Raw genomic sequence first — 18,839 nt, forward strand, 5'->3', positions numbered from 1 at the left:
ATGTAATGTTACGCTGGAGTTGTTTTGCCTAAAATTAATGTAGTTTTTTGTGCATATAAAGTCGTTCCTGGGCGTCAAAAGGTGACACTCCTGGAGCGATCAATGCTGACACCAAAGTACACCAAAGTACACCTGCAGCGTCTTAACCAGACACAGTTGTTCCTCAATATGATACGACAAATGACGTACAAAGCGGTACAGTTTGTATGACTTAGGAAGCGCCAATATCTGACCCTGTCGGATGAGAACGTTTTGGATTTCCTCACCAAAGGAAGCCACATTTGAATGAAACAAATTATCTATACAAAAAGAGCTATTGGAGAACATGTACTTGATATGATATTGGTAATATACTGTATAGGTTTCACCAACAATTGGCTCTGTATTTTAATGGAAAGTATAAAAAACTAGCCTGTAAACAACTTCAAACCTGATGTTGCAGAGGATGTCATTGACTGGCTGTTGATGTGTGGCTGCATGTGTGCAGAAGTATATGTCTCATAACTTCTTCCATTTATCGTCGGGGTGGTGGGTAACATACAGGAATAAGTGGTCTGGCTGGATGCCTGTTTAAAAAGTAGAAAACACCCAGATTCACAAAAGAGTTCAAGAAATGCTCTTGGGAGATGCGCTTAGCCTGTTGTAAGATTCACTTGCTGGAGATGTCATGTAAATAGAGTAAGGAAGTCTTGAATTACAGTGTATAAACTTTAATTGAACATAAATATAAAGATTCAATGCTTGGTTAATTTATATGTTTTTGCTGAGCAAAAGTTCTGAACTTTAAAACTTTTTTTATTTGATGGTATGTACAACCTGGATATTGTTAGAAATAGAACAAGTTTTGTTTTAATTAACCCAATTTAAATTTAGCAAAATTAAAGTAAACTAAAGTTTAAAAAAAAATTCTAATTTTTCTTGTTATAACTTGTAATACATCAAGATTATGACTCACTGACGTCACCAAACTGTTGTATTTTTCTTTTAAAATGCTTTTACAAGACTTTATTGTAGCTTTCTTTATTCTGCTGCTTCCATCTTTTTGTTATATCATCAACTTGGATCTGTGAATGAGAAGTAGTCACCCAAATCGAAACCATGACAACTTGACAACTCCACAATGCTTTACAGGTAAACTTGGGTGGTTAAAAACATGAGCAAGTCCTTGGTTCTAAAATATTTTAGCCTTTCTATCAATTTGGTAGAGGTTAATTGTGGTCTTATCAGTCCAAAACTTTTATGGCTCATCCCTGCATTTACAATTTCCATCAATTTATCCATTATCTGTAACCACTTATCCTGTTTAGGGTTGCAGTGGGGCTGCAGCCTATACTAGCTCCCTACACAGAGAGACATACACAAATAGGCAACGATTCACTCTCACATTCACACCTATGGGTCACCAATTAGCATGCATGTCTTTGGACTTACTGTGGACGAGGTTATTGCTTTCCTTGGCTGACAAGTTTTATGGATGTTTTTCAAGAGGTTCCAATTTTTTAATTAGCTATGACCAGTATTTGCCGAATACTTTGATTGTTTTTCCCCACAAACGACTCCCTTTCCTTCTAAGTAAAACCCAAAGCTAAAACCAAGTCTTTTAGAATTAAATTACTTATTATTTTAAAAAATCACTTAACCCTGGGTAACAAACATATGTCAGTCACACGTTCCAGTTCATCCCATTACTTATGTGTGCCAGATAATACCAAGGGTGCAATGTTCTAAAGTATCTTTATGTGTATATATCATCAAATAAAAGCTAAAATTCAGAACTTATTCAACAAACAAAAATTGATTGGTCTGTTCAAATACTTTTGGAAGGGACTGGAATCCTGATAATCCAGATGAAATAATCACAGCAGATTATTTAAAGATAAACAGGTCATATTCATCTTTCTTTGCCATTTAATTTTGTATCTATTTTACTTTACCAGTTTATATTTATCATTGTAATTAGCACTTTGAGTGCTACTTAGGAAAAAAGGCTTTATGACAATTATGACATGCACATTTATCATCCAGCTCCAATGGAAGTCACAAACAGATTGTGCTGTGCTGTAACATAAACTTACTTGCATAGGCAGGCTACCAGCCATACTGAAGCTAGGCATGGCTGGAAGACTATAGCTGTTGGACAGAACTGAATCTGACCTTCCCAACATGGATCCAGAGGAAAAGGACACTGGAAAGATAGGAAAAGGGAAAGCAAAACAAGAAAAAAGTTTGTACAGTAGCTCAGTTAATATAATTTTACATCCAAATGATTAGCATATGTACGGTCCTCTCCAAAAGAATTGGAATGGCAAGGATAATTCATTTGGTTTTGCTGTTCATTAAAGACAATTGTGTGTAACATTGATATGAGATAAAAGTTCAGATTTTCAGCTTTTAACTATAGTATAGACACCTACAGTAAATGTAAAACAACATAAAACTTTAGACCTTTAGTATCAGACTATAACCCATTCTCATTCATGAGACGTTAAAAAGCTTTGTCAAGACCTTCTACCTTACAAGCTGGTGCTGATAATACACGTTTGCATTGGTGATTGACGCTCAAACCTTTTAGTGTAGCAAGAAACCCCAGCACTTCAATATTTGATGCCAAAATCGATTATGAAGAGAAGAAGTCTCATTGGCAGGTGGACAGGGTGGTGGATGGTACAACCAGACACAGGAATTTTCCACAAGAGACCAGGGTTTGATTTTAGTGTGAGATGTTTGCTTTGTTGATGATTGCTTCATAATGTGTCACACGCGGTTACTATAAGGTGCTCTAAGGAAGCACGTGTGTGCCGTTACTTATTGTTAATTAATTAGAAACCACAGCACTTCAGTATTTGATACCAAAATTGATAACGTAAAATAAGAAGAAAAAAGGTGTCATAGGGAGGTGCACGTGGTTACTATATTAAGGAACACGTGTATGCCATTTTTTATGTAATTTATCTTGTAATTTAACCTTACCGTGAAGTTTTTGCACCTAACCCTGACCGTTGTTGTTTCTTAACGTAATGTTTTATGTTTTATCTCCTCTTTGGTCTTCCTCTAGACCTCCTGCCTGGCAGCTCCAACCTCCATCCTTCTAACGATGTATTCACAGTTTCTATTTTAAATGTGTCCTAGCCACATTAATCTAGCCTCTCTGACTCCATCCTTGTCACTCCCAAGAGAACCTCAACATCTTAAGCAATATGACATAGGAGGTAGAGCAGTCATACCAATCCCAGGGTAATTGGTTTGATCTCCTGCTTCTCCTGTCACATGTGGAAGTGTCTTTGAACAAGACACTGATCTCCAACTTAGTTGCTCCTGGTGAGTGTAGGTCAGCTTCTGCTTCTACTTCTTCTACTTCTGCTCCCTACAACCTCACCGTTTCACTTGGGTAAACTTGCCTTTTTTTACTTTCTCTGATCATTGTTCAGCTGGATCATGGGGTGAGTGTGTTCGGATGTCTGCTTGTGCGTTCCACTTGTGAATAATCTTTCTCACTGTAGAATACTGAACTAAAAATGTTTTAATAACAATCTACATGTGAAGCAACAAATTGCTTCTCTAAGACGATTGCTTATGTGGGTGACATTGGCGCCAGAACGTAGAGCGGTTGTCCTCCAATCTCACAGTTGTTGGTTCAATCCCCGGCTCCTCCGGTCACATGTCGAAATGTCCTTGAGCAAGACACTGAACCCCAACTTAGTTGCTCCTGGTGAGCGTTGGCCAGCTGCATAGCAGCTCGCCCACCGGTGTATGAGTGTGTGTGTGTGAGTGTGAATGGGTGAATAAGAAACAGTGTAAAGCGCTTTGAGTGCCAATAGGTAGAAAAGCGCTATATAAGATTTTACCATTTATGTCTTTCCCTCTTTGCATTGTGTTAACACACACCTAATAGCTCTAGACCAGCAAACTGCCAAATCTTCTGCATTTATAGACATCTGCAATTGGATGATCAATTGGATGTTTTATGAGTCTATGTTGTTGCTTTTTTGTTGCCTAATAATAAGATCACCTATGATCACATTTTTACTCTAAATAACTTAATTAAAGAGGGGGTGGTAAGTTTTGAACATCACTGTAAACTGTATCTGCAATTAGTTGATACCACACAAATACAAACCATATTGATACACTATATGGACACAATATAATAATATTGCAGTTTACTGTTTTTAGTAAAAGGGGCTTTATTTAACAAAAAGACCACTTAAACATGTTACAGCAGAAAAATTACAGGTGCAATTAATGAGTGGATTATATTTACTGTGACTATTTTTTTTTTTTTGTCTTTTAATTACTAGACTGAATCGTGTTTATTTTAAAAATTTACAAAAAAACATTTACCATCTGTTTCACTTCGAAGTGTAAACAGATGGTAAATGGTCTGCTTCATTTACCCATTCACACTCACAATCACACACACCGATGGCGTAGCTGCTATGCAACTGGCCAACACTCACTGGGAGCACAAAAAGTTGGGGTTTACGGTCTTGACACTTTGACATGTGACCGGGAGTCGGGGATCGAACAACTGTGAGATTGGTGGACGATTGCTCTACCTTGCCACAAATCTCTACAAACTAATCCCAATTACTATAAATCTAAATTCTACTAATCAAAAGTATTTGCCCCTAATCATCTAATTCTTCTAAATCATCAATTGTGTAACATACTTGTGTATTAAAAGTCACACAACTGGGTAAATTGAGTTGCTCACCTGAATTAAGTGAATGTGTTTAAAGGACTGAACCTATATAAACCTTTTATATGGAAGGTCATCAAGAAAATGATGACGCCTCTGAAGGAGTTACCAGCTTCAGTAGCTGAGATGGCAGACTGTGTAAAGACACAAACAGTTCTTTACCAGTCATTGCATTTTGTCTAATGGTCAAAAAGCTCAATTGTGGTCTCATAAGACCACAGATTCCTCCTCACCTTGACCTCAGGGTCCTTGTTTATACTTGCAAACATTGCTAACTGTAGCTGAAATTGGACAGTTTTCCCACTTTTCTGCCACTCTTTTAAAGCACTTAAGCTAGTAAAAAGCCTGGACCACTGATGTAGTCTGTGACCGACAATGTGATCGACAGTACAACTGTCATGAACAATTAAGTAATGTTAACTTGTACTTATTGTATTTATGAAGGGTGTTTAAAGGGCTTAACAAACTTTGTCTCATTTACACATTTTGTCTTGAAGTGTTTGCAGAACTGCTCTAAGGTCAGTTACTGTCTAACAGATCCCACAATGTAATGACCCAGAGTCACTCCATAATCACATGGGTTTATCAAATTGCTGAAAAGGGAAAAGGTTACCATAAAAGGGGTAAAAGGCTGGGAGCAGTAGACCAAGGGTGGAGAATACTTTGCCCAGTAATAGAAGAATATAAAATAAATGTATTATGTATAAGGTTTAGAAGTGCACTGGACAGAGACATGAAACTGTTGGTGTACTTTTCTCTTGCAAGAAAATAAAACCCTTCATCCTGGATTTTGAAGCTTTTTTATTAATAACGCTCGAGATTTCTGTGACCAGAGATTGTCGATTTTGCCATGGTACTGCTTTAGATTACAGCCTGTGATTTACAGAGTAAGTACACTGAACTTACTGTGTACTTATTAGCAACAACAGTGTACGTCCACAGTACCTATGAATATAGTGTGTATTGTTGTTATTTGATAACCATAAACAAACTTCAGGGAATAACAGGGTAACAAGATGAAAACAAGAAAACACCTACAGTGTAAGCATTTTGTAGTTAAGGGTTAATTATTAAATATTACATGATAGGTGGGAATACTTATGATTTTGTGCAACAAAAATAAGAAGAGGGTATGAGGCTCCACTCTAAATTATAACCCTCATTTATTGTACTTATGGTGTAACTACAGTGTAACTACAGATTTAAAAAAAAAAGGGTAAGAGGCTCCACTTTAAATTACACTACCCATTTGAGCTGTTGTCATTCTTCATTGAATTACTCTGATCAAATTGAGAGACTCTGAGTTAATGAGGTGATTAAAGGGCATTGTCAATTAAGTGAAATAACTTAATGACTCCTAGTTAAGTTGAGGGTATAAAGGGCAACAACCAAGTTGAACAAAGGGGCCAACTAACAAAGCTAGTGATTGGGAGTTTAGGAATACCCTTACCCCCGACATCTACGCTTAAGAGCCATGCACAGACTTCCCATGGGAAATAAGGGAAGTAAAAGGAGGGTCTGGGATTGTTGAGATTATGAAAACCAAGTATGGTGACAAAAGTCTTAAATGTTTGAAAATAAAATTAGACGAAAAAATTTTAAGTCAAGAAAAGAAACTAAAAGCAAAATGACATAAATGAAATAATGAAAATAAAGGCTTTAATTTAATGGAATTCAAATGGAAAACCGAATTAGAAAATAGGGAAAGAAAACGAATGCAAAAGCTCATGACTACTGCACCACGCAGTAGAAAAGCCTAAACACATACTACTACTATATACTCGTGGTGTGTCTTCTCTCTATCCAGACATTATGGCTCTGAAACTGGACACCGACTTGGACTTCTGCCCGTCAGCTGCACCACCACCACTCAAGGAGCAGAAGGAGGACAGCATCCAGAACCTGATTCAGCCACTTCTTCAAGTGCAGACCATTTCTGGGCCATCTGATTCATTCAGAAGAATGCAAACCAGATCAATGAAGGACAAACCCTGAAAAGTGGAATTTAATGCATCAGTGGTCGAAGTGGTTGGACCAGAGGGCCAACGAGAACTCCACCTGGCAATCGCTACACTGAGATTACATGAGATGAACACCATTGGACAGGCAAAGGACGAGGACGTCGAGGAAGTTATGGAGGCCAACCCCCTGCAGCCAAAGATGAGTGCCACAATTGCAAACAGAGAGGACATTGGGCAAGATACTGTCCATCTAGAAATGAGGGGTGTCCTTATTGTCATCAAGGAAGACACAAAACATATTGTTTCTGATCAGACCCAGACCATATCAAATAAAGGGTCTTTATGTGGTTGTTTTGGTCCACACCTAGGTGAAACTGCTTTGTTCAGGCCTGCACAAACAAACTACACCAACGGGGAAGCAACCCAGTAACCCCATTACTGCACTGATGTGTCATTTAAACAATTTTGTAGCTTCTGAAAACAAATGCCAAATGTGTATCTTTTTTTTTTTGTTTTGTTTTGTCAGTCTGACAACATTTCAGGTCCATGACACAGACGGTGATAATCCAGGCAGCAGGCTAACAACTAAACTGATATTAGTAGAGAAGATTCAGTGTAAGTAAACCTGTATGGTGATTGTAGGGCAATACAATTAATTTAGAAAATTAATCATAATTTACAAAATCTATTAATTTAAACAACACTGATTAGTTAGTAGTCAAACATGTAGTTAATATCTAGTTACTGTATATTCTTGCAGCAAATGCCTATGAAAAGTACCTGATGTTGTAGGTGGTGGTAAAGGCTGGTAAACACTGGTGTTAAAGCTACTGCTGATGGGAATATGGTTGTTGGAGTTAGAGGCCTGACGATGTTGGTTTCTCAACTTTTCCTCTCTTCTCCACTTTGCTCGTCTGTTGGAAAACCAAACCTACACAGAAAGTAAAAACAAACAAACAAAACACTGTTTAGTAAAGTTTTTCTCTGTCCAGAAGCAAAAAATGCATGTCTTTGTTTAAACTGAGGTGGTTATTACTTCATGTAATTGTATTTCCTCTCCTGTCTTCTGACTATTCCTTTTTGCATTTGTCTACTGGTGGTTATACAGCATCTGGTTGTTTGTGGTTGAGTGTGGAGAAATCCAAAGAGGAAGAAAGCTATAAAATAAAAATAATTACACCTGAAGAAAACTACATTTAGGAAACTGGGAGAGAAGACATAGCAACATCTTTGTCCAGTTGGCCATTGTTTTACAAGTATGAACAAGGTAAATTACTGCATCCATGGCCATTAGAAACTGTTTACATTACATAAAAAAGAACAGGCATAAAAGGATGGCAGTTTTGCCTGCATAGAGGTATTTATTCAAGCACACAATAAAGTCACTACTGCAAATATAAAAAAAAACATTAGATTTAACTACAAAACTAAAATCTACCTGTAATAATTTTAATAGAAAAGTTAGGAATCGAACTTTAACTGACAGTAAATTTAAAATCCCTACAGGATTTGTCCCTACAGCTGTGATAATGTTCAGGACTTAAGTCGGGATTGATACTATGTAACAGATATTTGACTTTAACTTGTAAACTTGTCAGTTTGTAATAAATGTAAATAGAACTCAACAAGCAACGCACATTTCTAGAAAAGTTGAGACATGGAGTAAAATATAAATAAAAAGAGAATGCAGTCTTTTGCAAACAAATTGACAACTACAGTATTTCTAATCGTAAATATTCAACATATTTGCAAATTGGCATTTACCTTAAATACCAACACATTTATATTTTGTTTATAAACAGCATTGTATGTAATTACATTCCTCGGAAATAATATATTTGCAAATGCAGTTTAGCTGTATAAGAAACAATTTTGTCCACAAGGTTGGAATTGTACAAAGCATATAATATTAGATATTTTTAAATATTTGCTCATTTTGTAATGTGGCATTTTGTTGCTTAAATAATCAAAGCCTTCCCGGAGAAAGGATGTCAAGATAGCAGCAGTGTGTTTGGTTTCATTCAGCATTAATTGTGCATTAATTAATTAATAATGTCCATGTAGTGATTTTCATTAGATGGGCAAAAATAGCACATAGATAGTATCAGGTTAGATACAGAAGTCTCCCAGGGCAATCCAGCCCAGATCCAATCTAGCCCCATTCAGCCTTTCCCAGGCGGGGTACACCAGGGACAGGTCACCAGTCTGTCTCAGGGTCAACATAGAGAGACATACACAACCACTCACACTCACATTCCCATCTAAAAGCAATTTAGCATCACCAATTACTTTTACTGTTAGTTATTTGGCAGAAGCTTCCATCCAAAGCGATTAACAAGTGAGGTAGAAGGCAAGACAAAACGTAAGTCAAGGCGAAAACATTAAATCAATGTTCAACGAGAAGACGTGTTTCAGTTTCATTAAACATGCAAAGGCAAAAAAATGATAGGATCTTCTTCAGATTTAAGTGCACTGCAAAAAGCCCTTTATTGGAGAAGCACATAGTAATTGCATTTACTTTGTAAAAATAAACAACAACAAAAAATCTTTAATTTTTTATTTATTGAATTTACCAGTAATCAATATTTAATGCAACCACAAGGGGGCACAAGCCAGCGTCTTCTTGTGGCAGTCCAAAGTCTGGATACATGCAGAGGGTTGTGTCAGGAAGGGCATTCGATGTAAAAGACATGCCAACTAAACATGAATCTGACTTTCATACCAGATCGGTCAGGGCCCAGGTTAAAAAAGCGACTGCCATCAGTGGTGTTGACCTACACGGTGCCGGTGGAAATTGGGATACTGTTGGTTGAAAAAGGAGATGAGGAAGGCGTGTACATAGGCAGAGAGAGAAGAGGAAAACCAAAGAGGAAAACCAAATGTTGGGACTATGACAGGGAAGGCTAGAGTGTGGATATAGAGAAAAAAGGTGCATATACTGTGTGTCCAAGAGACCAGGTGAAAAGGTAGCAAGACTTAGGGCCAGGCTTCAAGTTGTTTTATCATGGCTCGGATGGGAAGAGAAATGGAGTAGGACTTATCATGAAAGAGGAGTTTGGGAGGAATGTTCTGGAGGTGAAAAGAGTTCAGATAGGTTGATGAGTCTGAAGCTGGAAATTGAAAGAATGATGTTAAATGTTGTTTGTGGTTATGCGTCACAGATAGATTTCTTTAAGATAGTGACTTTTATTTTACTTTATCCTTATCAATTTTTATTCATGGCCAAATGGTTGCTTTATATATTAAACCAGGGTCAAAAATTGAAAGGAACAATTTTTACTTACAATTTTATTATACCATAAATATTCTGAAATCTGAAATTATTTTCTGAAATTTATTTAAAAAACAGAAGTGCTCTTTCTTGCACTTGCCTCCCATGACACGGAAGCACCTCTGATAGGACTTGGCCATATAAGTTTTTTCTATATTTAAAGTTTTGCGTACCTTGTACCTCACTTGTAAGTCCCTTTGCATAAAAGCGTCTGCCAAATGACTGAATGTAAATGTAAACCTTATACCCCATATGGAGAGAGGAATGTCGTCCTATCCCTATTTTAAAAAATTGAACTTTGGTGTTGTTGTCAAAAAAGCCAAAGAAAGAAAAGAAATAAAAAGGTTGTTTAAGACTGATAATTTTACTTGTTATTTACCACACAAAAATACAGACACACAAACATTTAAGCCTAAAAATAGATACCCTAACCTACCTGTATTCTTGCCTCTGGAAGGTCTATTTTGTTGGCAAGGCGTTCTCGGGCAAACACATCTGGATAGTGAGTCCTTTCAAATTCTGGAAAAAAAATACATAGTGTCATCACATATAATGTTTTGTGCTCTGCTTAACAGTGGTCCTGGTATTCCCTCTGTCGTTATAGGATTAATGTTGTCCACAAGGGTGTTAAATATAAGGATTGGAGAGGTGCACACAGCCACTTTTGCTGCCTGCCAACACTCAGAGGACTCAGACTTAGAAACTTACAGTAGCTCTTTTGGAAGGACAGATGGGTATTGAGTTTTACAGAAACTTCCAAAACTACTGCCACATTTCAAATGAATGCTTACATATAAATTATTCAAAGTTTTAATAATTTGATATACACATTATTACAATCAAATTATTATTATAGTTAAGTATTATTAGTATAGTTTTTTAAGCAGAGTACAGTACATGTATGAGAGCTGTCAGACCATGGTGATGTGTGCTGTGGGTGTGACAGAGGAGTTCAAGGTGGAGGTGACCAGGCCCTCCTTGATTTCTCTTGTGATGGACAGGCTGACAGATGAGGTTAGACTGGAATATCCATGGACTGTGATGTTTGCAGTTGATATTGTGATCTGTAGCGAGAGCAGTTTGGAAGTGCAGGAAAATCTAAAGAGGTGGAGGTGGAGGTATGTTCTAGAAAGCAGAGGAATGAAGGTTACCCGCAGCAAGAGAGAATAAATGTGTGTGAATGAGATCAAGTGGAACTGTGAAGTTATATGGAACAGAGGTAAAGAAGGTGCAGGAGTTTAGGTAATTCATGGCCAATGGTCCAGAGCAATGAAGAGTGTGGATAAGAGGTGAAAAGGTGTGTGCAAGCAGGTTTGTCAGGTGTCAGGTGTCAAAAGTGTCAGGTGTGTTCTGCGTTTCAGCAAGAATAAAAGGAAAGATGTTCAAGGTGGTGGTGAGACCAGTAATGTTGTACGGCTTAGAGAAAGTGGCACTGAAGAAAAGACAGCACGCAGTGCTGGAGGTAGCAGAGCTTAATTATTGAGGGTCTCTTTGGGGGTGACATTGATTGATAGGATCAGGAATGGGTACATCAAAAGGACAGCTCATTTTAGATGTTTTGAAAATAAAGTCAGAGAGGCCAGATTGTGTTAGTTTTCTGCATGTTCAGAGGAAAGATTGTGAATACAAGGAAGAAGGAAGCTGAGGTTGGAGCTGAAAGGCAGGAGGTCTAGAGGAAGACCAAAGAGGAGATTTATGGATGTAGTGAGAGAGGACATAAAGTTACTTGGTGTGAGAGACGTGTCTCTAGGCAAGACACCAATCCCCTAACAGTCCATTCCCATCCCCAGCTGTGCAGTGCCGGTCCAAGTCCGGTAGAAATTGGGGAGGATTCCGTCAAGGAGGGCATCCGGCGTAAAAACTGTGCCAAATCAACATGCGGACTCCACTGTGGTGACCCTGAACTCACGGAATAAGCCGAAAGGACAAAAAATAAATAAAATTAAATTAAAAAAAGAAAAGAGAGAATCTTGAAAGAAGAGGATGCAGAAGATAGGGTTAGATGGAGGCAGAAAATTCACTATGGGGACCCCTGAAAGGAAACAGCTGAAGGAAAAGATGAAGAATGTTTCCAAAGAGAGGTCTTTGAGAGTTTTTTCTTGTTCTCCTGATTTAAAAGTAATACATGTGATGTATGAATGGGTCATGTCAGCTTTCTGCAGGAAAGGAAGAAAAAGAAACTTGTTGCAGAAACATGTACGTTGCAGCTGCCAGTGAGCAGTTCACTCTGTTGACAGTTTAAGAGTAATGGTTTCCCTAAACCTGGGATTAAATAGCTTTTTGAAATATGGCAGCAAAGGGAAAAATATAAGAATATTAAGAATATTAAACGTAAGCTCAGTGAAAATAATAAAGAAGCAGAAAACAAGCCCGATAAGTAAAGTAATTAGTTGAGCAGATTAAAAATAGAGAATTTTGTTTATAAAATCCAAGAAATTAAATTAAATGAGGAAAATGTCTATCTTGTGTACAAAACATTGTATTTTGAATTCATATTTGTATTGTATGGGTGAATTTGGATGAGAATGAAGTTTTGATTGTTTTTATAATTATTGTTTTTTTTGTCTTTTTGTGAGATATTTTGATATGTTTACGTTTTTCATATCACTATTGTATTAAATACATATTAATATAGAGAATATATGATAAGAATGGGCTTTGAAACCATAATTCGATATTGTTTATAAAATTAAGAACTCAATTAAGTTTGTGAACACTTTGAAGATAAACTTTATGAAGTTTTTTATGAAGCCCAGAGTTTTGTTGTTGCTTCCTTTATCCACTTTCTACAAACCCCAACCGATCAAGGCAGATTGCCGCCCACCCTGAGCCTGGTTCTACTGAAGGTTTCTTCCGTTAAAGGGAGTATTTCCTCTCCACTGTTGCCTATGGGCGACTGTGGGGCAGGAAGGTAGAGCGGTTGTCCACCAATCTCACAGTTGTTGGTTCAATCCCTGGCTCCTCTGGTCACATGTTGAAGTGTCCTTGAGCAAGACACTGAACCCCAACTTAGTTGGTCCTGGTGAGTGTTGGCCAGCTGCATAGCAGCTCACCCATCGGTGTATGAATGTGTGATTGTGAGTGTGAATGGGTGAATAAGAAGCAGTGTAAAGTGCTTTGAGTGCCAATGGGTAGAAAAGCGCTATATAAGTGCAGACCATCCATAGGCTTGTTCATGGGGGACTTGTTGGGTTTTCTTTATATATCTCTATAGTCTGACTTCATTCTGTATAGTGCCTTGTGATTACTGTGCTGTGAACTGGCGCTATATAAATAAAATTGAATTGAATTGAATTTATAATAGAATGTTATTTAGGCGTTTTTTTCCAAACCATAAAAAATAAATCTTCATAACAACCAAAATTAAAGTAAAATTATGGATTAGGAAATTAGCAATGATGCTTTTTACATACTGTACCCAACAGCCATGCAGACATTGTTAAACACTACCATGTCATTATGTAAACATTTCCTATAGTTGCCCAATTTTGTGAATCTTAAACTGGATGCTTTTTTACACATATTATACAAAAACAGAAACAAACCTGCAGGATTTACACAAAAAACAACACAGTTTATCTCATCATTCTTACAGTATGCAGAATCTAATTATGTAAGTGCATGATGCCCTATTCTGTATGTACTGTAGCTGCATGATCTAATGATGAACAACCAACCTTTCTCCAGTGCTTCTATCTGTTCCTGTGTGAAAGACGTTCTGTTTCTTTGAAGTTTTCTCTTTAGTTGAAGTCTTAACTGAGTCTCCTCTGACTCTTCACTAATGGAACCAACTGATATGGTGTTCTCTACTGCCTCTCCTGCTGAACACTCTGCACCAAGAAAGGAATGAAGGTAGGCATGAAGAAAAGACAGAGGTAAAAAAGGAAGAAAAAAAGGAAGGAAGAATCTAATTACTGTGTTTTCAGACCAGTTATGTTTAGATTTACAATACACACTTGTTTAAGATGAGCCAGTTTTGCACCAAATTGATCACCAGTGACATGTGCCGGTTAGTTTTCTGTCTGTCCAACAGACAGAATTCCAACTCTAACTTCAAGCATATGTATAGTGTAGCCTGCGTGTAGCCATAGTCACCAGGTATGTGATAGCAGATTAAGTTACACCTGGTTAGATTAAATCATTAAATCATTATATACAAAAATATAGTTTAGAAATGTTAAAATATTTAGCACAGAGTAACATGTTGGTTGGCCACATTGGCCAAAAATGTTTCATCAACTCAGTCACACTTTAGTAATAAACACATTAAAACAGCAAACTTATACTAACCTAATGTGTGCACTCACAAGCTATTTATCCTATTGAATATCTTCAGTATAACTGAGAAATTTAGCCCAAGACAGCACATGGGGCTCTAAAATCTAAATAAAAAAAGAAATAAACACCAAGTTAGAGGCCCACAGCTGGACAGCGAATCCCCAGTCAAATTTCTTCAACTATCCTTGTACACATACTGTACAGTAATGTAAAGGACTCTTCTAGTAAGTACAATTGCTCACAAAGCAAAATAACAAGGAGAAACCTCTAAGACACTGGCCTCTCAAAGTAGCAATAAAGTCAACATTCACTCTCTGCATGAAACTGATCAGTGAGAACAAGTAAAAAAATGTAAATCCTTTTTGTTATAGCAGGACATATTTATTTTGCATCAGAGCTCACATAGTCACAGTATTTGTGACCTTCTGTAAAGATGGTGGCTTTACTTTTGTTGGAAAATTGGTAAAGTTCAAATATAATTTCCAATAGGATCAAAATTAAAAAGAAAAAGAATACAATACAATATAAAAAACAAAAGGGTCATGATTTGACTGCTTTCTCTTGCCCTTTAGTGTTCCAAAAGTGTATAAAACTGCCTTTCACTCTTAGTTTTATCATGAAAAATATACTTGATAAGGTAATTTTAAAGTCAAACAAATTTTTCTTTTAAAATACCGGTGCTACAGTCTGAGAATTCTTTAATATTATCAAATTAACATTTCTAAAGTGCAATATTTGTTTATTTATTTCAATGTTTGTAAATGTAGTTACATTATCAATAACATCTAAACCAATGGCAGTATTTAAAACCACAAAATTAAACCATGCATGTGAGATAAAGATAAGTAAAAGTAAAGGGCTCATCAGAGTGAGATCCACCACATGTGACCACTGACCAGGCAGGCCCCTGACTCCAGTTCCCTGTGGAACTTGTCTTATTTGTCATGCTAACAAAATCATTCACTATCCCCAGTAGACAGAGACTGAAAAACAGAATGAAGCCATTGCTCAGTGTCACAATCAGTCAGGCAGAAAAAGACACATATGGGAGCAAGCAGCCCCTCTTCCTCAACTATACTTTGTGATGGAAAACCAGGTATGAATAATTATATTTGTCTAGTTGTAATGATACAATGTACTTATTTTGTGCAGGATATTTTATAGGGATGTTGTGACACTTGGTTTCAAATACATGCTTTTGTTCTGATAAGTGTCTGTAGAAGTGCTCAAGGTCAGCACAGAGATGTCTCCAAGGTACATGAGATTCCTATGTGCTTAAGGTATATTGGAAAACTTACCACAAAAGGAGAAAAGCTAGAAGCTGCAGCCTGGAGGGTAAAGAGGTTTCTGCCCAGCAGCAGAAGGATATACATTTGTGTTTTACTTGCCAAGTCCTAAGAACTGCACTGGACTTGACTTGACTTGACTTGATTGGAGGCTTGAAACTGTTGCTGCACTTCTCTGCACTTCTCTCTTGCAAGAAAATAAAACCTTAAAAGACATCCTGGATGGGAAGCTTCTTTACTGATTACACTAGAGTTGTCTGTGACCAGTAATTGTCGAATTTTGCCACGACAATTTGGCATCACGAACAGGATCTGTGAGTAGCCGCTGGTGGAGTATGCGAACAGTGATTTGCTGGTACCCTTGAAAAGAAACAAACTCCAGCCTCAACCTCCGCTACAACAATAAGCGAGAGATGAGGGGCTGTACAAGTACCTCCTCTAGTCGCCGTCACAAGATTCACAAACTCAAAATTAATACTGGTCCACACAGATACTATTTGAGTCGTAAAGAAGTTTCTAAATTCTAAATTCTATTGAGCAAGTCTTAACTTCAACTGGGAGTTGAAGTGGAGTCATCAGTGCATTTCTGGAAAACCAAAGGGATACTTGTACCAAGTTAGTCCTTGTGACACTTCACTTGCCCTACTAACCAACCATTTGTAGAGAGCATGTTTATTTTTTTATAGACTAAAATTAAATATATTTATTAAAAAAAAAAAACTAACAAACTGAAATCATAATAAATAATGATTTTAAAGTAGAGAAAGAAATGAACACTAACTTAAAATATTGAAACTTTAATAACACTGGTATTCAGTCTAAGGATTGTGCTAGTGTTTGCACTGGCCTCAGTTATAGAGAAAATTCTCAGAAATGTAATAGTAGTAAAGCAGAAGTAGTAGTAGTGTTAGAAGAAATATGAGTTAGTGTCATACCAGTTGTAGTGAGTGTAGTTCCAGCATACCACCCTGAACGTCCTCCCCAGGTGGTTTGCCCATTGAGCAGCTTGAGTTTGTCAAACATTCCATCACTTCCCACTGTGCCCATTAGCTGCTTGTCACTGGCTAGGTTTCTGAGCACTCGATTTATTGATGAAACCTGCTGACAAATACAATGATGTGATTATATAAGAACAAATACTTTGGGCGACTGTGGTGCAGGACCTAAAGTGGTCTTCCACCAATCTCACACTTGTTGGTTCGATCACTGGCTCCTCGAGTCACATGTCGAAGTGTCCTTGAGCAAGACACTGAACCCCAGCTTAGATGTTCCCGGTGAGTGTTACCCAGCTGCATAACAGCTCCCCCATCTGTGTGTGAGTGTGTGTCTAATTGTTAGTGCAAATGGTTGAATAAAAAGCAGTTTGGGTACCAATAGGTGGAAAAGGGCTATATAAGTGCAGACCATTTAAATATTTTATATAAATGGATTATGAATACAGAGAAATGTATCAATATAACAACACATTAAACGTCATCATAAATAAGGACACCACACAAGGTGGTTTTTGTATGATAGTGCATGTATTTTAAATATACAGTATCTATGTCATTTTAGTCACAAAGTTGATTTCTCTAAATATATCTATAAAACCAGCCCACCATCTCCTCTGTCTTTCAGCAGAACGTATCATAATCTAGTTACATAAAACCATAAATCACATTATTCATGAGCACCCTTTCTGCTTAAGGTGTGGCCAAAGGGAACACTACTTACGGAAATTAATAATGTATATCCTCCTATGCTATAGCTTTACTAAAGTAAAGATGGAGATGCTAAAATTGTGAATAGTAGTAACATTGTTCTCTTTAAAATGGTGTCTGATCCTGAATGTGAAGGAAGCATTACAGTTACAGTTAGTTATTATTTAGCAGATGCTTTTATCCAAAGTGACTTACAAGTAAGGTTCACACACCAGGGGCAACTTGCCCAAGGACACTTTAACACATGGCCAGGGAAACTAGGAGACACATATATAACCCTGTGGTTTGTGGACAACTGAACAACAGCTGACCTTACAGCCCACCCCAGAAAATGCTGCATGCACAAGTGAGCCTATTTCAGAACTGCAGAATAATTTCTAAGATTCCAAAAAAGTAATTAAAAGTAAAAGTAAGTAATTTTTTTCCATACTTCCCCTGGCTTAGGTTTAGCAGAGAGATAGGCAGTGGGCACCATGCATCAATAGTTGAACTGAGTTTTGAAGGTGTATTCACCTTACTTTCTTAAGTCCATAAATAATAATAATAAAAATAACACACCAAAATTTATATGCGTGTGCATTCATGTTATATTTTGTGTCACACCTGCCCACTTCTGCAAACTAACACAAGAATTAGCTATTATGTACAAGGTTTTACCAGTGAGTGCATATTTTTAACTAGCATGCCCTGCACAAAGCTAACTGACATGACAATTCAAGAACAGGGGTCTTACACTTGGTATATTGTCATTGGTACAGACTCCTTCTGCAAGCAGTCGGTCTCTGATCTCCCAAGCAAAAATTGATGGGCACTCTCTCTTATACTGAGCGATTTTTCCCACCACCTCTGGAGTAGCCACCCTGGGCTTACTTCCACCTATGGCCCGAGGACGGATTGAACCTGTCTCATAATAACGGCCCAAGATCTTACTCACACAGCCATTTGACACCTGCATCCAGAAACAGAAAACTCAGATTAAAATATTATCAATGGAATAAATCAACAAAGTTACCTTTTAGTTGAGAATGTAGGGAATCGTCTTAATCAAAATTGGTTTACAATTATGTGTTTGCAAGGATGTACTGTGAATATGAATACTATGAATGTTGTCTGTCAGGAACAAACAAGGAAGTGGTAAGATAATTATACAGTGCCATAATGCGTATTTCTCAAGTTGTACTTCCTACAATCCCAACTCCACAATCTCTCTGGTTAATTTATGCAAAAACATAAATGGAAAAAAAAGTGATCGGTCTAGACGTATTGATTTTTATAAACAATTTTGGAACCAACAATGGTATAGGAGTTCTAATGCCTCTCACTGGACTATTCTTTCAAAATTCCTCCCACAAGAGATCTATTTATTGATATTCTCATACAGGCTCCCAAAAACTGTCCTTGCATCCTGTCCCTGTTACCAAATTGGAAGTTTAATTACCATGGGTAGTTTGATACAAATTCAGGCTAATTTTGGAGTTCTTTGAATACTCTGGGTCTCAGGTAGATGTTCTATGTTTGCTTCTAACTGCTGGTTCACCTGCAGCTCTATAGCTCTATACCTGCATCACAGGTACATTTTTGTCAGCACTGCATGACAATAACTTTGTGTCTTCTTTCTTCCATAGTTGTGCTTCTCCCTCT

The 18,839-nt window shown here is 37.3% G+C and overlaps 1 protein-coding gene across 1 annotated transcript in view; it reads right to left on the minus strand.

Annotated features, from left to right (window-relative positions):
• Positions 1-18,839, minus strand: part of LOC137126341 (paired box protein Pax-6-like) — a 33,121-nt gene that overhangs the window by 2,120 nt on the left and 12,162 nt on the right. Inside the window, exons 4-10 of the mRNA XM_067503010.1 lie at positions 17,932-18,147; positions 16,431-16,593; positions 13,609-13,761; positions 10,368-10,450; positions 7,441-7,591; positions 2,076-2,185; positions 431-566 (exon numbers count right to left, since the gene is read on the minus strand). Of these exons, the coding sequence (XP_067359111.1) occupies positions 431-566; positions 2,076-2,185; positions 7,441-7,591; positions 10,368-10,450; positions 13,609-13,761; positions 16,431-16,593; positions 17,932-18,147 (1,012 nt within the window). The remainder of the gene's footprint in view (positions 1-430; positions 567-2,075; positions 2,186-7,440; positions 7,592-10,367; positions 10,451-13,608; positions 13,762-16,430; positions 16,594-17,931; positions 18,148-18,839) is intronic.

Source organism: Channa argus, chromosome 4 (assembly GCF_033026475.1).
Source record: "Channa argus isolate prfri chromosome 4, Channa argus male v1.0, whole genome shotgun sequence".
Taxonomy (NCBI): domain Eukaryota; kingdom Metazoa; phylum Chordata; class Actinopteri; order Anabantiformes; family Channidae; genus Channa; species Channa argus.